A 22,421-nucleotide genomic window follows, 5' to 3' on the forward strand; every position below is an offset into this window, starting at 1 on the left:
GCTTGAGGTCCAGTGTGTCGAGGCAGCTTGTCAAAATTTTAAGGGGCTCTTGCATTACGATGATCAAGACATACAAGGTGTGCTAGAAAATATATAAGAATATAAGAATATATAAAATATAAATAAATATATAAAAATATATATCAAACGTTTTTCTTCTTTGACGCAGCATTACACAAAGAGATAAATATGCTATCGGTGCAGCACAAATGAACATGTGCAGATGCAACCTCCAACATTATGTGAATAGCTTCTCTAAGGCTCTTCAGACGGAGCCAAAGCAATTAAGTATTTTACATTATTGTTCTTTTTTTTCTTCTTTTTGCTCATGCTCAGTTTGTAATAAGATGTTCTGAAATACACGTTCAACATGTAATCATGTAGTCGTGCTGACAAACAAATGTTTTTGAAGGCTATTATTCAGACATCTATAAAACTGGGTCACGACTTTGTGGCAACAGGAAAATGCGGGTCCTAGGGTAATAACAGTTGTGAACCACTGCAATGTGCCTGTGAAGACTTGTTTGTCAAAATGACCGTCTCACCTAAAGTCAGGTGAGATAAGCGCCAACTCGGGCGACCATTGTGAAGACAAGCGCTATTTATATTTGAATGGACGGACTGACATGCTAACATACAATACATGATACTCTTTCATCTTCATGCTTCCATTCTATAACCACACAAATGTAGCTGGAGGGGATGAGTAGAGTGATGGAAAGAAGAGCAAAAGAAGAGGAAATCTAAGCATCCTCCCTCCAGAAGGACGCGCAAATGGAAAGAGGGAGGCGGACATAAGGAGAGGAGGACTATGTGCAGGCATTGCAAACGAGAGACGAAGAGGGGAGGGGCCGGTACAGGCAAACACGCTTTTCACGTGATCATTCTGCTCACATGGCCTCTTTATCCTGTCTTATCAATACTTAATGTGATGCGCTGCACACTATGCAAACCTTTATTCCAACATATCTGATAGAAGCAACACTGTCTCAAATGCAATCGTGCTCCTATGATGCCTCGTCTGAACTGTCGTTTATTAGAAGGCAGCTTAAGCTGTCATCATGCCTCCTCTGAGTCGCTATGTTATATAATGATGGATATGCCATGTCGTCGCTCCTATATGCACCCTCTCTCTCAAGGGGTGAGAATCAATCATGCACACGGCGTGCCTACATGTAACATGAATCTACTACTTATGCTTATCCTGTTTCTGCATTATTTCCACACGTCAACTTGATTGCGTCCAAGCGTTTTTTTTTTTTTTTTTCCATCTTACTATACATAGCTGGGAATGCTCCGTGATGCAATGGGCAATAGCCTCTATGGACAGGAAATTTACAGGTCTGCAAAATCTCTTATTTCCATAAGAGGGGTGTGCAATTGAGTTTATCTGTTCTAACCCCTAACAATACGTAGTACCACTATGACACACATCCCACGCATTCAAGGCAAGCCCCGTGAAGCACGCGCGCGCACATGCACACACACGACACGAAAGTCACGTGTCGATCACCTCTAGAATAAAACAGCAACACAAAACAAAATTTCATGAGTAACGTGCACGAATGCTGCATTCGGTAAGAAACGACAAACACGGAGGCTCGCCTAGCCGTGCGCGTCAGGAAGTGAGTGAGTGCGGTCGTGTACTCGAGCGCGCGCGCGTTTTTCTGCAGCTGGTCACGCCAGGTCCGTACAACGCACCACGCAAGAGGGGAAATACTACCATCGCAGCACATGACAGCACCGAATACGAAGGCGGATGATGGGCTTCGGGTAGTGGCTGCTATAGCAACCGTTTTCATTCAATGTCAAGTTGTTTTTTCTTTGGGGGGTGGGGTGGCAGGAGGTTCCACCGTGGTATCTGTCACACCGCAAGGATGTCCTCCTGAGGCAACCTTCCAATTCGTATGTGCATTCTTCACGAGACCAAAATTTAGCGGAACCACTGGCCCTACCTCGTCATCCCCATCCCGGGGCCTCCGACTCCCATCCCTCCGCCGGCAGCAGAGCCATTGACGGGTTTCACGTGCTGTCCTCCCGGCCCTGCGGTCGCGGGTCCTCCGGGCATCACGGAGCCCATCATCCCGGCCTCTCCGGGCTGCCCGCCGCCCTCCATGCTCGCCTCGTTCCCCATCTCGGTCTCGGCTCAGGAGCCAGGCGGGCGGTGAAGAGCGGTACCGCGTCCGATCGGTCTGAGCTGTCTCTGTTTCTGTGTCGCTAAGATGCCCTTTTAATTGAAATACATGTGGTCCAAAATAGAATGGACCGGGGTAAGAAAGGGGGAAAAAGAGAAGAGGGAGAGCGAACTCAGCGTTGCTCCTGTATCACCGCCATCGTCTTCATCATCCTCCTCCTCCCCGTCAGCCTCAGCACCAGTAGGCTGGGTTCTGACGTGTGACGGGAGCGCGCTTGGGCCGTCCGGGCAGAGGGGAATACAACCGATAGGCAGCGCAAGAGAGTGCGATTGGATTCATGGAGTCACACGTCGCAGTTCAAGAGAGGCTATAGTTAGAATGTGACTACTAGAGAGAGAAAAAAAGCAGGGAAGCAAGAAAACAAAAACGCAAGAAAGAAAGTGAGAAAGAGATATACAATGAATGAATGAACAATGCATTTTTGGGTGTTGTTTTGTACAAAATAAGGCTGTCAATTTTTAAGCGAAATTGAGTTATTTTTGACCCAGCAGTTTTAATGATGTAATGTTTGATTGATTTATTGACACGTCTTTATTTCGAACATATTTAAAACATAAAAGTTGTTGTTAACAAAAGGTCGTATTAGATCAAAATAACAATTGGAATTAAATAATTTCACAATGAGAATTTTTATGCATCTTGAAGCTACCACTGTGGACTAAAAAGAATTGACTCGCAAATACAGTGAAACGTACGTTTGCAAATGTACACGAGTATGTTCGAACACATTTGTGCAACAGTACTAGCAAATACGCTCGAACCTAGCATTTTTTCCACAATGCCACGTGACTAGTGCATGCACGAGTAAAAAAGCTGATTTGTTTTAAACATTTGGACTACATTATACCAAAATGTTCAAATATTAAGAAAGCAAACATTTTTATTCGTAATATAATGCGTTTATTGTGCCTTTATTGCCCCTTTTTCATTGCAGCGGTTCCACTCTGACGACTCCGAAGCAGGATGAAAATCTCTTCCCAGGTGGCCAATGAGAAGAGAAAGGTGAGTGGTTTGGTCTTTAAAGAGCTTGACTTTTGAAAGGCTTGTATACAAATAGAGTCACTTGGGGTGCCTGCACACCCATCAAGTATGAACTTAAACAACTGAGCAAATTATTGGCTATCTGCCTATTTCTGAAAGTCTGAGAGCAAGACGTTCTACAGTCGACAAGTAACAATAATCGCCTGCCTTCACTGAGTTGCTCCACCCATGGCATAATTAGCTGAAGACCCAGAGCCACTTTCAAGTGACGGCTGAAACACACGTTACTCAGAAGCTTTGAATTTTAAAAAAGAATGCATACAATGTCTTCTTTAAGGCTTCATAATGCCAGGGTCAAATGTTAATAGACAGCAGCCAAGCAGCATCTCTGCAGTGCGCCATGTTGAAAGAACTACTCCAACCTTGAAGCCTCACCAAAAACCTCTAACCTTAGCGTTGAGTCAATCACTTTGACATGATGGACTCATTGACCTGCCTGCCGGGCCGATTACTTAAAGAGATTAAAAATGAGCAACGTGCCAGCCTTCCACTTCACTCTGAGCAACATAAAACACTATTGGTCAACTGTGAATGCTTAATTGAATGACTGATGGGCCGCAGAGACCTCATCAGCACTTTCCCTGGCCAACTCCTTTTCTTTCACTTGAGCTCATTGCCACAAATAAGTGACAAAAAGATACAACAATTCCATCTTTCACTCTTTGTTAATGACATAACAAGAATCATTTTTGAAACTTTGAAGTGCATGCGAATAGAGTATGCTTGATTGTAAAACTAGAAATAAAACGATGTTTCCTTGGTAATGTAAGAAAAAAACTTTCAAACTACCGTAATTTCCGGACTATAAGTCGCGGTTTTTTTCATAGTTTGGGTGGGGGGGCGACTTATACTCAGGAGCGACTTATATATGTTTTTTTTTCACAGATTTTTACTTGATCATTAAGACATCACTTACAAGTATAGTTGACCACTTCCCATGTTATTTTTAGTATAGTTGATCACTTCACATGCTTTTATTTCTTTATCTTGAACATATTCAAAACATAAAAAATAGAGAAAACATCAAATAAAGCAATTAACACTTTAAAGCACCATATCCAAGTCCACTGTCTGCTGTATGTACACTTGCTCCATTTTTGCTCCTCTTATATTTATTATTATTATTTATTATTATTTGTTTATTTATCATTTATTCAATACTCTTATTTATTCATTGTTTGTGCCTTCTTGGGGTTTTTTTGTGTTGCTTGTATGCATATGTGTACTATCTCACCGAGGGATAGTGGAAATGTAATTTCAATCTCTTTGTGTGTCTTAGTATATAAAAAAATATATCGACGATAAAGCAGACTTTGACTTTGATAAAACAACCAAAAAAAATTATATTTTCAGACGAAACTGGATGAGGGCGCTCTAAATTTTACCGTTGGCCGTGACTCATCAACTGGGTGGGCTTAAGAAAAATGGCACCAAAAAGAAACTCATATTTTGCAGGTTACAAACTTCAAGTTGTAAAATATGCAGCTGAAAACAGTAATCGAGCAGCAGAAAGAAAGTTTGGAGAACCATGATGTACCAATGGATTACTATTTCAAGTGACGTCAGTAGCGCGGCGCGCCGGTTGTTTACATACAAACGTGCCCACACAAGGACTACCATCATTAGCGGTGATCATTTCTAAGTGACACGGAGGACAAAGAGTTTGAAGGAATTAAGGATTTGGAGTGACATAGAAGGTTTGAAAAACTATTATGGCTTTTACGCACGCCCGGTCTCTACTGAGTCGGGGGCCGACGCTCGGCCGAGTGGCTGTCCGCTGAACGGTGCGCGGGGCTCGGACATGGCCATTACGCACGCCCGGTCCTATGCCATGGAGCTCTCGTGTCTGGAAGTCCACGCCGCCACACGCTTGGAAGTTTGTTTTGTTTAATAAAGAGCCGTATACCAAACCCACGTCTATCCTTGTACTTTGTTAACGCTACAATATAGTTATATACTAGATCTGTGGAATAAAGACGAGGCTGACGTCAGGGCGCACGCGCGGCGATGTTGACAAAGGACGAGGAATTTGACCGATGGATTTAATGGATTTAAAGTGCACGGATGGTTTGATAATATTATTGGCTTATATTATAGTTATTTGAAATATAGTTTATCTATCGTTATATGAGCCTGTGGAATATTTTGAAGTGCAAGCGCCCTCAGTCGCGCGCACCCATTGTTGACAAAGAACGATCGATGGATTTAATGAATTGGAGTGACACCGATGGTTTTATAAACATGTTATTCATGTAATAGTTGTCCTTAATCACTCTATATGTTACGTCAGGCCCGTTCTCAGCTCTTTGTTTGAGTTTGTCACGTTAGCATACCTATCGTTTAGCCTGTTGTTGCTATTTAATGAATTGGAGTGACACTGATGGTTTTATAAACATGTTATTCATGTAATAGTTGTCCTTAATCACTCTATATGTTACGTCAGGCCCGTTCTCAGCTCTTTGTTTGTGTTTGTCACGTTAGCATACCTATCGTTTAGCCTGTTGTTGCTATCGTTTAGCCTGTTGTTGCTCGTTCATGACTGTTTTTGGTGTGGGATTTTGTCGAATAAATTGCCCCCAAAATGCGACTTATACTCCGGAGCGACTTATATATGTTTTTTTTCACTTTTTGGGGCATTTTATGGCTGGTGCGACTTATACTCCGGAGCGACTTATAGTCCGGAAAATACGGTAAATTACCTAAGGAAAAATACACGATATCCAAAGTGCACGAACATCATTTTAACCTTTATTTGATTCTCTTTATGTTGGCCTTCTCAATATATCTGAATGAAGTTGACATTTAACTGCACTTAACAATTTATTAAGCCAGTTGCTTCACAGGAAATCTGAAACCCCACCGCCCAAACCACCAAAGAAAAAAGTGTCAGTCTCCGTTTCCTTCAAACAGTACATCCCAAAGAATTTCACCACCTAAATGCAAAATTAGTTACAGCTATGTGTGATGAGAGAGATTCTGCTCTCGTCGACATTGTGTCCATGCCCAAGAGAAGCACTTTTGTTTGCGGAATCAGGGGAAAAGCTTTAAAACTTTACACTTATTAAACTACAATAAGACATGGATGAAAGAACCGAGGGGAAAGCTAAGAGATGGAAGGGACAAAAGTAAACGAAAATGGATGGAGCGAGGGGGCTAGGGATGGATGGATGGATGGATGGATGGATGGATGGATGGATGGATGGATGGATGGATGGATGGATGGATGGATGGATGGATGGATGGATGGATGGATGGATGGATGGATGGATGGATGGATGGATGGATGGATGGATGGATGGATCAACGGGTGGGTGGATTGAATCAAAACATTCTCTTCTGAGTGCATAGCCCAGACAACAAAAAATTAAAGCTACGTAGTTGTTTGTGCAAGATGTTTGGATCCACTATTTCCACTATCGTTAGTTTCTCTGCAAAACTCACTATTTGAAAAAAATAGCAACAAGTGTATTCTGCATATGATGAATAGAAATGACTGGACTTCTTGGCTGTTGAGGGCTTTTTAAAGTCAGTATCTTAGATTCATGTATAATATATTTAACGTATCCCTCTTGCGGGTGTATCTTCTGGAGTTGTTTGACAACCAAGAAGTCCAGATGCTTCGATTCAATCCAGATTATCTCACTTTGGATGAGTTCCAAACTTGCAACAAGGTAGTCCAGAGTTGAATTCACCCATATCAAACAAGTGGTGATTTTACATTTGAACAAGCCCTCACTTGGTAACCATGACTTGGTCTCATTACTTTCATTCTTGTCAAAAAACAGTGTCAGGGTTTTTTTTCCCCCCTCATTTAATAGTCCTGTGACTTCTTGTCTGCCATGACCTAGATCAGTCCGTGTTTCGCTGAAGCGGCACTGAAGCACTAACAAGGATAGGAAGAGCAATAACTCATGCCTTAGCCTTAACTGCATGTTACCACAGAACTTTTGTCTTTCTTACACACAGAGATTGTGCAATGTTAGCATAAAAGCCCGGCCGATATCATGCTATCTCACCATCACCTATGTGTTGCTTCTTCAGGATGGAAGAGTGGAACCGAAATACCCGAAATAACTGTAGAAAAAGAAGAGACCATGCAGTATCAAGAAAAGCTTTTATAAAGACTCTTTCAAATTCGGTGTGTTCTAGGAATTTTATGTTGAATAGGAATGAGGAATTTTGACCTAGATATACCTTAATATTTCTTATTTTTTAATCGAAATGTGTTTTGCTGGAAATTAATAGAGTGAATTACTAAAACAAACATTTATATCCAAGACCAAGATCAGCTATACCATTTTGAGGCAGTTTTATTTTTACACATACTGCATTTCCCTAAATTAAGGAGAGCAAGTGTAAGAGAGGAGAGAGCGAGACCTTCAGGATTGGTGTCTCCATCTAGTGTACGGAAGGGGTCTGCACAGTTTACACTATAGTCATTTTGTTTCTGGCATTGGAATTGCTTTCAGTCATTGCATGGTAAGGGTCCAGAGTGCATGTAAAGTGCACATAACCCGAACAACTGTATATGTAAAAATGCATGATCGGGTTAATCATGTAATGAATAAATGATTAGGTTGCGAGCAGTATTGCTGTTGGCATCGTGCAGTTTGACTTTTAAAATATCTTCTGCAAGACAAAGGCAGATAAAGACAGACATAAAGGAAGGAGGAAAAACAGAAGCCAGTCTATACCTGAACACTTTCAATTTCCTGAGAAGCCAGTGACATCCATCTCCTCCGTCGCTCCACAGATATCTAATCAATATCATGGCATTCATATCGGAAAACACCCACACTTAATCTACCCTGTCATTTAATGCTATTTTCTGCTCTCGAGCGTCTGGCTGCAGGCCCGCTCTGATGGAAATCTCTTGGTTCAGATGTGCTGCTTGGATAATGGGTTGAACATCCGAAATAAAGGAAGAAAGAATTAGAGAGAGAATTGGGGAGAAGTAGAGCTGTAGATGACAGTTCAAACAGAAGAGAAAACTATACCAAATACTTGATACCATGGGGTTATTAAATGAAAGTAGGCCAACAGTTAAAGAAGTAGGTAGAAAAGGGTGCAACAAAACCTCTAATGGTCGCCAATCTTTCAGAGGTCACATAAACAAACAGGTATTCACACCACCACAATTTTGGCTCTTTAATTGACTTAACATGCATGTTTTGGGGATGTTGAAGAAATCCTGGAGAAAACCCACACAAGCACAGTGACACCAAAGTCCACACAGGGTGGTCAGAGCGGAAATCCGGAATGTGAGGCAGCCGCAGCAGCGTGACGGTGACAATACTGGTTTGATTTTATTATGGAAAAAATAAGTATGTGTAAAGACTGTAGTGGAAAACAGAAGTAACATATATATTTTGTCATGAAGAAAAAATAAATCCGTATTTATTAAACTCATTAACCCGAAAACTATGCAAAAATAAAAATCAACTTATTTGTGTGAACAAATTGCACGATTCACTGTTATGTAAATAGCTGCACGCGTTTTGACCACTAGATGACAGTGTACGAATACTAGAGCGACCTAGTAGGGGTCGAGAAGTGAAAACAGGTTGTGTTTGTGTTTTCGTTACAAGTGCACTGTATACTGTATTGAGTATTTGTTTATTGTCATCTCATTCTAATGGCAAGGTTTTTATCATGAGCATTTGTGTTGTGCCCACTAGACTATTAAGAAACCACAGTAAATTGCAGGTAACTTATTTAACCTTGTGGCAGGTAGAGTGAGTCAGAGTGTGATCAGAATCTTATTTAGCTCATTTGTGTGTGTTTTCTGCATCGTTAAACTATTTATTAATGAGGACCTGGATCCGTGCCTTTTGTTAACCTTTTGTTTAACCATCCATCCATCCGATGGCCTGAGTCCATGAGCTGTAAACTATGACATCAGAGCAATTTGATTTCTTATACGTTTCTGGTCATGACAGTCCACTTTGTAGATAGTTGAATACTTCATTATGATTTAGTTCAAAGTGATACCTCACCATCCCAAAGTAGAAACACATTTCGTGACTGACAACCTTTTGAGAAATAGTGAAAGCAGAGGGATAAAAACAAAACCCACAGCATACATAATTAATTAATTTTATTTTGTTTGGCATGTAACATATTTGTGTTGGTTTTATATTGTCAAATTGTTAGTAATCACTTTTACACAATCACACCTATAGAAAATATAGTATTTAATGATTTTTGAGCGTGGTGAACATGCAAACTGCACAGGGAGGCTTGAGCTGAGGTTTGAACCCTGAACTTAAAAATTGAGAGGCAGACTAGATGATCACTAGCGCGCCAGGCTGCCCTTGGAAAAATGTCTCCTTTCAATGGATAAAATGAAAATACTTGCAAGATTGCAAATTTGGTTGTGTCAAATTGGGACATTTGAACATGCACAGACGGACGCGCGCGCGCACGGGCGTGGATACAATTTAAAAAAAAAAAAAAAAGAACGACTTATAAGGTGCAGTATGCAACAATATGCACATTCTTTCAGTATAAGTAACGGAAGCATGTACCATGTAGCTTAGGTCCTGGTTTTTGGTTGCTCGTGTACTTCCGGAACTTTCGTCCCGGTGTTTGAGTGCCGAACAGGGTGGACGGGGGCTGCCCTGCCTCCTGTGGTAACAAAAAAACTGATGAATGACTGGAAGCCCACAAGCCTTCCACCCTTGCCTGTCGTTACACTTGTACACCCTTTGTTTGCTTTTCTTTTGTTTGGAGCAGAATCGCAGCAGATCAGCGGCGGGAGGGCAGGTGAGAAACGTTTGCCCGTATGCAAACACTTCGATTCGGCTTGCTTTGTGTGCGGGTGTGCGCATGGTTGTGTGTGGACTGGGGTCTGTTTAGGTTTCACAAAATAGCGGCTGCAACCTCGGCGCCCTCAGTCCGCAGTGCAATGATGCAGCTTTCCAGGGTTATGAAACAACCGATCACGCTGCATTTTTTTTTTTTGTTTGTTTGTTTTTTTTACATTGGCCTTTCCCCTCATTATGCAGTTTAATCGCATCCCTTCTGTCTGCCAGATTACCTAACAGACTCCTGAGGGCCCAACAAAATAAGGTATGCATATCTACTTGAAGCCCTCGTGTTGTTATACATCGCGTTAAATGGACCCTATTCTGATTCTACTTGAATGTGTGTCAACTTTTTAGGCATGCTATACGACAGAGTGCTTTTTTAATCGCACAGGCTTTTTTTTCCATTTAGGACAGCAAACAGCAAGCACTGTCAAGTTCTTGTCTGTGTATTGACGCTTTAAATTAAGTTTAAGGCAAAGCAAACCTTTTATATATATATATATATATATATATATATATATATATATATATATATATATATATATATATATAGAGAGAGAGAGAGAGAGAGAGAGAGAGAGAGAGAGAGAGAGAGAGAGAGAGAGAGAGAGAGAGAGAGAGAGAGAGAGAGAGAGAGAGAGAGATTTTTTTTCCCCTGGTTGATTATTCTTCTGGTTCTACTTCTGGTTGGTCTTCTGGTTGCACTTTTATTTAGTGGGTTTCCTATTCTAGTTCAAGTACTGTATTGGCCTTCAAGTTCAGTTGCTTGTTCCAAATTTGAACATTTTACCTACGTTTTTGAAACACATTGAGCTCATTTGTGACCAAAATGTGCTATATAAATAAAGCAAAGTTAGCAGTGGTCAGCAGTATCATTTGTCTCATCAAATTAGTAGCCTGTCGTGGGGGTTGTTTAGTGTTATTTCTTTCTTCCACAATCCAAGAACATGCATGGTATGCCTATTGAGCCCTCCAAATTGTCCGTAAGTGTGATTGTGTGTGTGTGACTGTTTGTTTGTCTATGTGTGCGATTGGCTGGCGACCAGTTCGGGGTGTACACTGCCTACAGTGCTAAGATAGGCTCCAGCAGCTGAGACCTTCGTGAAGATAAGCGTTTCAGCAAATGGATGGATGGATAATTAATGCTTTAAAGTCTTTGTGTGTGGTCAACACAGTTCGAACAATCTACAAACTCTGATTGTGACATGAATGGTCACAATAATTTGCAACTCGAATCCTGCACAGTTGCCAGACACAATCAGAGCAACTGGTTAGTTGTTTGCATGCCGTGTCACCACATTCACCACATATGCACACACAAACATACGCACATGCGTACAAAGATACACACACAATCATGTTTTTTGACATTAAAGGAAAGAAAATCTGAGGAGTGGTAAATGACTTGCGATTTAAGAGATTAAAGAACACCATTAATTAAGTACAGATTAATTGATGTAACATCAGAGCCATGATTTTATTATCACACCATGTTTTTGTTTGAGCAGCCAATTGTCATTACAAACAAACAATGTACTTTATCAATTTCATCTCCAGCATTGGTTCACTTTGAGGTAGCAACACCAAAAACTTAGTTTTCTTGCATTCAACGTAAGTCACTTCATCTATTGCTTTATTTATTTTCTCTTTTTCTGCAATATTCCAGATTGATTGTTTCACTTAGCCGTTGTGCATTTTTTGCCCCCCAGATTCTATATAGCAGCCGAAAGGATCAGCTGCCCCTTCCATGGTTAATAAACACCTATACCATGGAAGACCCTTCCCCTACTTGTGTCCCATTCCAACCCTAAACAACCTCCATGAACCCTCAGCGTCATCAGTGATTGGCTGGAGGGCTGCCAGAAGAGTCCAATCCGAACATCTTACTTAGAGATTTCTGAGCCCTCCCCCACTCCCTAATGGCCTTGAGATGTTTGACTTGAGGTTGCTGACTTTTGTCATCTTTCACAATGCAGCTTTTTAGATTGAAAATCAACTGATGAATCAATGTTGACTGAATTTTTTGCATTGTAACTAAAGACTAAATTCACAACGCAGCAGACTGCTGTACTATATACTAAAAGGGAACCTTGGTTTATTTTGCCACACAAATGAGGCGTTTGGACGAGATGGCGCCTGGGTGAGGCTGGCCTGAGGTGTTCATCTATTTAAAAATATCCCCTGAAGCAAGTCGATGCAGGTCAGCGTTTTTTACTGATCCAGGTCACTTGTGTGCATGCGCATGTTTGTGTCTATGTTCCTTACTGTTTGATCCATGTTACTCCTGTATGAATTGTGCATCTTACGGGCCCAAAGTTAAAAGTATATGAAAGTATTTGGCTGTGGTTTCAATACAAATGCAGCAGACTTATTTTCTAGGTCAGGTGTGGCTTTGGACAAATGTGCTGACATCATAAAACAAGGCATGTTCAAATGGAATGGAATGCAATGCAATTTTGCAGAAGGTGCATTCTTGCTTATGCGCTCCATTTTCTACCCTTGGCAACACTGTTAGTAACATCAGCAGTAACCTCCAGAGGGCAGGAGTGAAGGTCTCACAATTGACTTTCCACGTTATGCAGGTTATACCAGAAGATGCAACATTAAAGTATAAGACACACCACAGCATTTGTGAGCATCACATTGTTTCTACAAAAACGTTGCACTTTGAATCCATATACGTAGCTTAGCATGTGTGCAGCACCAGCAGGGCCTCACTATTGTGTAATTCTCTTACACAAGCTATTAAAAGCTGTAAGCCAACCTAATACATCAGGCCTTGTTATACAATATCCATTTTATGAGCACCAATTCCTATCTGTGAGCTTGTTGAGTGGGGTGTTGTGGGGCGTGACCACTTTCTTTGCATCCAACTGTGTCCTTAATGATATCAGAATGGGAAAATAAGTGGGCGATTTATAAAAAGATATTTCGAATGGGCAGCTGGTGAGGTTTGCTTTGATTCATTTCCTTCCAATGGGAAGTCGGTATGGATAGTGTTTTTTTTTTTTTTTTTGCTTATTTTCGACAATTTATCAAGACTTTTTCCTGGTACTTTTGACGTAGACAAGATCCTCCTTAGAGAGCTTTTACAGCGCGCCTTGGGATGTTACAGGAAGGGAAATGAATCAAATGAGGTCGACAATTACTTGTGGGGCACGTCCTTGTATCTTGGCACACACCTTATATAACTTTATTTTCTAGTAAGCAAAATGGTGACATTATTAGCCAGACCTTATGTAAGCAGTCTTATGCAAGCAGCTGTGTTCACACCCCCCTTAATCATTTCTTTTATTTCACTCCCCACTTTCTTTCGTACTGACACCTCAGAAGCCACATTTTTTAACACTTCAATAAATAACTTAAGTAGCAACACTTCTATCATTTCAACTAACACGTGGAGTCTTGATGTTCGCAATGTTGAACAGGAAGAACGTGTGTGCCTCAAAATGTTCCTGTGACTTAAAAAGCAATGCGTGTTCTGTCAAACTTGATCAAATCTTGCAATATTTAAAGAGTGACATTTAATGCTAATTTTGGATTAGTCATCATCTTCTTCCAAGCCAGCTTCCTTATTTCTGCATGGTGTGAATGTACCGGGATTGGACAGCATTTCGGTCTTAGAAGTTCTCATGTCAATCACTTGGTCAGCACCGCTGATGCCTAATGATGTATTGTCCTCCTTTCTATTCAATTGTATTGTATTGTATTCCCCGTCAAGTCAGTCAAAATGGGAACATGCCCATTCAGTTTCTACAATGGCTAGAACTGAGTATCTTCTATTATGTTTGATAATTCCTAAATGGATATTGATTTTATTTTTTAATGACGGAATATTGAGTTAAAAGAAACACCATAAAGTAAGATATATTGCTCTTAAATAAATTTTAGTTTGATTTCATTTTTAACTTAATCTAATTATAGTAATGCTGTCCAACCCGGATTTGTATAGCCTCAACTCAACTTTTCATCCTAAAAGCCAGCTGTCATTGTTGACTTGTACTGTTAAATAAAAAACATCTATTTGTGCTTCTCTGGCACCTCCCCCACTTTCCCATGGCGACATTTTTTCTTAGAACAGCAGACAGACAGGCCTCCTCCCTCACCCCAGCTTCCCCATCGAAACCCAACCCCCAAAGCTCTTATTGCTGTCTGAAGTCAGGCTACACTCAAGTGACTTCCTCCCACGTTCCAAAAACATGCATGTAAGGTTCGTTCGAGACTCCATGTTATCCATAGGTGAGAATGTGTTTGAACGGTATTTGCCCTACGCTTGGTTGCTGATCAATCCAACTCCCACCTCCTGTCTAAAGTCAGCTGGGGTACTGTAACTCCCCCGGGATCCTAATGAGGTCAAAAATGGGTGGAGGGTAAGTTTTAAAGTCGGTGAACATTATTGTTGGATTTTCCAGTCTAGATACAATAGTTGATAATAATTAATTTTGGTCATGTTGAATCATGACAAATATAAATGTCAACGAGTTGTAGGCACACAAAATACCTTTTCCACAAAGCCTTCCCAGCCATGCTTACAGTAGTGTGTGCCGCCTCTCCCTGCCATGTCATGTTACATAAGTACACATAAAGATGATTTAAAGTTGTGCGTGTGCGTGTGCGTGTGCGTGTGTGTGTGTGTGTGTTCTTCGCAACAGTGTTTATTAGTCTGTGGTAATGACAGCATTGTGGCTTCAAAGTTCTTTCTTTGCAGAGCCAACAATAAACTGAGGTAGAGGCATAGAATTTCTACCTGATGTGCTATCCTGCATAGTTATCTGCATCCATTGCAGCCTGGTCATCCTGCAAGGGGGATCCTCACATCTGTGGTCTTTTCTCAAGGTTTCTCATTTTTCCCCTAGTAGGGTTGTTTTGAGTTTTTCCTTGCCCTCCTGTGAGTTTAAAATCAGGGGATGTTTGAGAATAATTGTTCATTTTTGTACATGTGAAGCCCTTTGAGACTTGCTATACGTAACTTGACTATTGTATGAATAAACTTTGCATAATCAGGTAGATGGATTTTTCAAAAATAATTTAGATAAAATAAATAAAATGTATTTAATCTTTGTATTGCCATTTGAATTTGATACATGCAACAGTTACAACATACCGGTTGTTAAAATTTCGGCGTGGTTTGATATTAATGATAAGTGCAATCAACTGAGATGTGACATGATGAAACTTTGTCCCCTCCATTTTGCTCTCATCACCCTCGAGTACATTTACACACATGTCAGGGCATTGCATGATAGTTTGACATTATCCCACCCAGGAAAACAAGTGGATGTTTCACATTGCCGTCCGTCTCTGCTGTGAGGCAGGTGGCTGTAGAGTTGTTCCCCTTTTGTTCCTTGTGCTAAATATAATATATTCATTGGTTATTGAGTGTGACATGTCATTCATGGGAAGTCTAACAGGATTGATTGCGTAACAGCATTTTTGTGATGATGAAGTCAACAGAGGGCCATTTTTGGCTTACAGCTTATATTTTATTGTCCTGCAACACATTTTAAAAGTCAACAAAGCATGGCCAGGATCAGCACACAGGAAGCACTATGGTCATGTTGAGGAAAGAAATTTGCAATATTCAATCTTACAGGTTCATTCATGCTAATATATTTCAACAGCCAATTTTATTTTGGGGGGAAAATGTTTTCTCCATAAAATACAAAATATTGGTGCGATTGTTGTCATATGTTTTGAGGTTGATGTGTGCGTAAGTGAGATGGCCAAATACATTTTGAAATTTGCAGTTTTCTGGCACATTAGGCAACGTAAGCTCATGTTGCGTTTAAGACCCAGGTGTCAGTCTACCGTGTCTCTTATTTACAAATGCGTACACATTTTGCAAACAAGTTATGCTACATTACACAATGCCAACTTACATTCAAACCCGCGGCCATTTTTTTAAAAATATGGACGGAAGGCTTGGCAAAAACTCTTTCACCAGCAGGGAAGCAGAAAGGCTTGAGGGTGGAACTGTGAACCTCGGCCATAATTCACACTGCTGCCCACATTTGGTTCAGTTAGGGATTTTCACTTGTCAACATATATTGTACACTTACCCTACGCAAGGCTCGGTACGGTGTGTTATTACACAGTAAAGAAGCAGGTCCTCAGCCGACCCTTGGATTCAAAATTATCTGGATTGTCTAGTTTGATTGGAGTCATGATTGTGGCTAAAAAGAAATGTTGTCAAATTTCCACTTATGTAATTGGTTGTGTAATGCAGTTTTTCCCAACCACTTTTTCTCGCAATATTTATAGAGTCAGTCTAAAACAGTAAACAAAGTCATGTTGATTCTTTTGGATTTTAATCAAAATCACTTTTAATAGTTTATTCCTTACACTAAAACCTTTTTTAAAAATTATCACTTTAATTAAATTAAGAAATACAATTTAAAAATAATTATTCCACTCTCTCTCCATATATATACATATATAGGACTTTATTTATAAAGCACGTTCACAATGTCTTTCGTTGTAATATAACTAATTTGAATATAGAAGCTGGTGGAACACAGATTTTCGTTGGTAGTGTGCCTCAAGATTTTTTCCAATGAAAAGGTGTGCCGTGGATGAAAAAAGGGTGAGAAACACTGGTGCATTGTAATGTTACGCAAGGTATTCTGGCAGGTGATATTAGCGTTTCACTGCGAGTGATTTTTGAAAGCTTGCTCCTTTTTTTTTTTTTTTTTTTGCGAGGATAAGAAGCCTCAATTAGTCCTGCAGTGGGGAAATTACCCTCTACTGTATGATGCTCAAACAGTGGTAGATACTACATCGTAATTTGGTCGAATTTCTTTTCAACCTTCAAGGCACAGAAGGTGAGTGGACTAGAGTCATTTTTTTTATGCTTTCACAAAACGATGTCAGGAAGCCCAAAGCTGTATTTCATTGTTTTAAATTGCCGTATTTTCCACCCTATAAGGCGCACCTAAAAACCTCAGATTTTCTCAAAAGCCGACAGTGTGCCTTATAATCCGGTGCGCCTTATATATGGACTAATATGGATTCGTGGATGAGGATTAATTTATTAAAGTAAGCTTTACGTGTTTATTTTGTGAGTTGTGTGATATTAATGTTTGAGCAACGTTGAGTTATTGATATATTGTTATTGTTTTCACTATTTCGAGTGTTACTATATTGTGATTGCCTTAACGTTTGAGCAACGTTGAGTTATTCATTCTATGCACCTTATAATCCGGTGCGCCTTATATATGAACAAAGTTTTAAAATGGGCCATTCATTGAAGGTGCGCCTTATTATTCGGTGCGCCTTATAGTGCGGAAAACACGGTAAGGTGTTTTATGAGATCTCCACATAGACATGACCAGAAGAATTTCTGCCATTGATAAGATATTCTTTCAGTTGTGACAGTTTATGATGAATGTCACGCCTTTTTGTTCATTGCCACCATCAGGGCAAAAAGCACATTAGACAGTAGAGTTGTTTTCCTTGATAATATGTAGCCTTTTTGAGGGCCCCAAAATTGTTTGTTTTGTATCAGCAATGTCATGGAGATTTTCAAGACTGCAACCACACAATGGAGAAAAGCATGAGAGAGTCATTAGCCCCCATCAGAGAGAGCTTTTTAAGTGCCCGAGAAAGTCTTGAGAGCACCTCGCCTCCATTATTGTCTCATATGTGCCCAATCACTGGGCGGATCGTGGGCTGAAAAGTGTTCATCGTATTTGATGGATGAATGAATGGATGGATACAAAGAGACGGCCAATCACACTCTGTCTTCTTTCAGGCGTCTCGCGGCAATGCTAAGGTAGCACAACAGGATGTCCGATGAAGAGGAGCAACAGCTGAATAGCAGCAAAGGCCAGCCAGAAATGTGCCACATCACTGACCAAGAGGCAGAGGATGATGGAGATGATGATGAGGAAGATGAGATACCTAGTGAGTACAAGTAATTACTGTCATTTCATTGTGTCTAAACTGTTGGCCAAGAAAGCTAAAGCTAAAAAAAAATTTAAATTAAAAATTAAATTAAAGCCACTTGGATTGAAAAGATGCTTGAATATCATTTCAGTCATTTCAGTCAGTTAAAGGGGAATCACAACTTCAAAATCTTAAACATAAGAACAACCTTAAAAAGTTTCTGTATAACTATAACCGGGGTCAAACTATGCAACAATCTAAGTGAGGAACTCAAGCAAAGTCCAAATATCCACCAGTTTAAAAGAATGTACAAAAATATGTTGTTTAGCAGGTACAAAGGCTAAAAGTGCCAAAGGGCTACACACTAGTAAAAATGAAACAGAAAAATAAGTGTGAAAGTGTGTCTACTTGTGTTCTGTTGTAGAATTACAGTATATGTTGAATCATTGGTTTAATGGATAAAGTGAGAAAGGGGTAGGAATCTAAAAAGCTATGCTTCCTCCTACTCCTTTTCGAGCATTCTTTATTGATTTATTTACTTATGTATTATCATTATTATTAATTAATTTATTACTGTTTGTTGGTTTATTATTTTGTTTGTTTGTTGTATGGACTTATATGTGGCACTTTAGAGTTATTTGTTTTATTTTTTGTTTTGGATGTTCGAAATAAAGATATCAATCAATCAAAACAAAAAATCAATTTTACAGTACCTTTGAAAAAAAATGGCTCAGCGATTGATTTTGAAAACGAGTGTACCTTAATTGTAAGGATGTTGGCGTTTGTTTAGCTTGCTGTTATTCAACTCGTAAAAATATCACTTACGGCTTTCATGTTACACATTTCTAAGTTTTAAACTCAGTCAGACAGAGAGCATTTTGTTTCTTTCAAATACACACATAGTAAATATTTATCTTTAGTTGGGTCATTACCTGCTAATCAGCGACTAGGTGAGTTTGCAAGTGGTCTATTTTGACTGATCTGATCTTTCATCTGTGCTACCACCTCTCAAGGGCACAGAAATGGACTCGACTCAAATCAACTTACCTTTATTCATAGAGCATTTTAAAAAATGACCACAACTAAACCAAAGTGCTGTACATAGAAATGTTCGAATACATTTACAAATGTTTGCCAAAGCTCAGAGTCGCGTCCAAAATCTGTGTTGACTAGACATTATATCATCAAGTTGTCAACCAACGAGTCCCGGGACATTTTGAATGGGCTACTAATTATACTTGCTGAAAAGCACATTGTAGTCTAAAAAAAAATATTTGATGGCAAATGGTAAACCTAATGCACTTATGTAGTGCTTTAACTTCATCATACGTTTAAGAAGACATATTAACGCGGCCAACACAGGTATGCTGATGTAGTGTATCAACCCACGGAAGTTTAGAATACTAAGTCACTTTAATTTCCAGGATCCCAGGCTATTTCATTTTTCGAAAGTAGCTTTTAGTCATTTGTTTGGGTGTTTAAATCATGTGTGCAAATGTTTTTATATGCTCTTCATAGCATTTGGGACTGGAATGTATCCCCCATGGGTTCATTCTGTACTTGTATTTTTGTCTAGGTTAGTCCGCAAGCCCTAAACCACCCCCTCAAAATAGACATGTAATTGAAGCATTAATCATGCAACAACAACAAAAAAGGCTGGAGTTGTATCTTGACATTTTTTGCTTATAAAACCTTTTACCTCAGCAGTTGTGCAACACTTTGCATAACTGACCCGACTAGACGTAGACTGTGCAGGCGGATTAGGCCTAAAAGTCACTTTCGGGAAATGTGGTTGGTGAAACTTATCTTCCTGGTAACAAATAGACTAAAATCCAGGTGTACTGTATGTTAATGATGCACCGTTGTGGTTCCAAAGTTGTCCTATTTGCAGGGGAACTCACCCCCCTGGGCAACCAGGGTGCCGGGTAGCTGTCCTCAGCTTTGTGCTGTTACTTGTGATGCGCACTTACTGGGCCAGCTTGATTCTTGAGCAATGCAAAGATGATATTGTGCTTGCCATTACTCCAAAAATACGCAAATTTTATTCAGACATAGCCTACCTTTATGTGTCCCTTAATGTATTTTTAATGCCGATTTAAATAGCCATTCCTGTTTTGTCCCCTAGCACGTAAGTCTTTTGATAATTTTTATTTTTAGGTTTGACCTGTAAAAGCTTATGTAATACCATTTACGCTGCGTTGTAATTTATAGCTATGGTATAAAATCCTCCTGTTGCTGAACCTAACCTTTAATTGAAAAATATTACTAAATCATTTATGTTTGATTATTGTGATTATCAATGTTACTTGACCTTTCAGGGCAAGGGATGGTTTGCTTTGTTGATCAAGAGAGTTGGTATGTTTGAAACCTGATTGACATTTTCCCTCATGGTGACGTGGCACATACATTTTCCTCTTGTGACTTCATGGCCACCCGCCATCATCTCTTACGTCTGTCCTGCTGTTGCCATGACAGCTCACCAGGATGCCACCCCCAATCAAAGTTGTTCTCCTTGGTTTGGCATCCCATTTTGTTCTCCTTGCAGTCCTTTTACTTTCATGAAACTCTAATATCTTATCAAAAAGTAAGTAAGATACTAAGTCAATCAGAAAATATTGATATGCAGCTACAGTACAGTTGATATTTATACATTATACTATACCCACAATTGTCTTAATTTCTATATTTTGCTACATTCAAATTACCTAACAATTGGATGTTCTATTACTGTCCTAAAAGGAAACTTTCAGATTATTTTACGTTAAACTTCAATGTAATATTCACCGTTTTCAAATTATAATAATTTTACTTATGCTGATTTGATTGTTTCTTTCACACAGTGACTAGAATTACTTTAGTACATGATTAGAAATAATTACCATCATTATGTGGTTTTCCCTTGTTTTGCGAGCTTTCCAACTATAGCAGTTGTATGAAAACAGGATAAAGATTAAGAAAGTTTGAAGAATCATGAAAGTTTGAAGCACAGGTTCTAACAACTTGGTACATTTTTACTCCTTTTTAATAGTCATTACTTTCTAGTAAATCTGTGTCTCAGCTAAAATATATCAATAGAAACTGTGTAATAATGCTGGTTTCTTGTAAATTGATTACCCTTTGGAATTTTATGCACGTTTTAATATGCATGCCTGGCTGGACTTTTACATTTTGACAGGCATGTGTCAGAAACGTAATCGCTTCAATAACAGAATGTGTGTTTATATTTGTTTGTCTCCGATGTATACATAATAGATAGAATTTTGAATTGTGATCTGCAGTTATGATATTTTCATCTTAATATAATATTTAGTTTGCTGTACCTATTCATTTTACGTCTACGTATGAAAGTGGGGCGCGACTTAGCAACAGTCGGTAGATGTGGGTGACAAGAGTTGAGAACAAGTGACAAATATAGATAGATCAAATTGTGTGTGCATGTTTGTCGTGAACATTGTGTACCTTTCAGTACGTGAAAGGACTGGTGTGTGTTATGGGTGCTTGGCACAGTTACCACCAGGGTTAGTCACTTCTTTCGTAAGGTTCATGCACACGCGCATACATACGTGCACACATGCAAAAACACAGGAGCAGAAGGTGAGTGTGCTAATTAGCGTGTTCCTCCCTTGCCACCGTGTAGGCGTGTACAGCATTTCTTTTTTTTTTTTTTTTTTTTTTTGCATTCTGAGGGATTGAACACAACAACATGTTTTCCTCCCACCATGTCACAGACTCCTGTTGGTCTGACTCCTGGTGAGTGACTCAGAAGACATTTGTCCAGTTTGTACCAACTTCTCGCTTTCGACTCACTTGGCATTCAAAACAGATCTAAATGTTTTCTTGAAGTAGTTAAGGATTAACAAATATTGATCCAGAAAAGCATCGATATTAACTGCCTCAATCAATCAAGAAGTGGGAATGGAACACGTAATTCCCTCTATATATGAAGTCTATTTCTTGGCAAGACATTTGGGGCAATTGTATGCATCCAACTTTGTGAAAAAAATAAATAAAATAAATGGTGCCAAATATTTATACTTAGTTACTCCTACCGGCCTACCTAACAACATAATGGCAACAGCAAAATTAACCCAGATGTGTACAGTCTGCCGTTTAAAAAACGATTGGCAGCTAGGCGATGCCCCAATACATCACCGATACAACAAATAGAGTTCATCAGAGGAGAGAATGAAGGAGGTTTTAGACTGGCCATGTCAATCTTCTGCCCTAAATGCACTTTAGCTGCCAAGGGAGAAACCTCCAGGGCGAACTCCCCAAAAAATTACTGACTGAAGAGCTACGAAAAGCATCACAAAAAATGACAGTGGCCGCAGGCTTGAATGCTGTTCTCGCTAAGGATGCAAATAAAAATGACGTCATATTCACTTCAGTCCAGTTTCCTTACCTGCTTACTGCAAATGCATAGAGCGTTATAACTGATAATATTAAGCTGTGTGGCAGATCCAGGAATGGCCTCACTCACTGTTACGGCATT

General features: G+C 39.6%; 2 protein-coding genes across 4 annotated transcripts in view; one reads left to right on the forward strand and one right to left on the reverse strand.

Annotated features, from left to right (window-relative positions):
- bsna (bassoon presynaptic cytomatrix protein a) overlaps positions 1–2,406 on the reverse strand; it is a 68,187-nt gene extending 65,781 nt beyond the window's left edge. For both annotated transcript variants that reach the window (XM_049754887.2, XM_049754886.2), the window contains exon 1: positions 1,956–2,406. In XM_049754887.2, coding sequence (XP_049610844.1) covers positions 1,956–2,134 — 179 coding nt within the window. In that variant the 5' untranslated portion in view covers positions 2,135–2,406. The remainder of the gene's footprint in view (positions 1–1,955) is intronic.
- Positions 2,407–9,825: 7,419 nt separating this feature from the next.
- The window catches only part of LOC125989404 (helicase ARIP4), a 43,651-nt gene continuing 31,055 nt past the window's right edge, over positions 9,826–22,421 (forward strand). The window contains exons 1-2 of one of the 2 annotated variants that reach the window (XM_049755748.2): positions 9,826–10,001; positions 17,796–17,947. In XM_049755748.2, coding sequence (XP_049611705.1) covers positions 17,830–17,947 — 118 coding nt within the window. In that variant the 5' untranslated portion in view covers positions 9,826–10,001; positions 17,796–17,829. Of the gene's footprint in view, positions 10,002–16,718; positions 16,867–17,795; positions 17,948–22,421 lie in introns of those variants that run through there. The other variant, XM_049755749.2, reaches the window with a different exon arrangement.

The sequence above is a fragment of the Syngnathus scovelli genome, chromosome 2 (assembly GCF_024217435.2).
Source record: "Syngnathus scovelli strain Florida chromosome 2, RoL_Ssco_1.2, whole genome shotgun sequence".
In the NCBI taxonomy this organism is placed as follows: domain Eukaryota; kingdom Metazoa; phylum Chordata; class Actinopteri; order Syngnathiformes; family Syngnathidae; genus Syngnathus; species Syngnathus scovelli.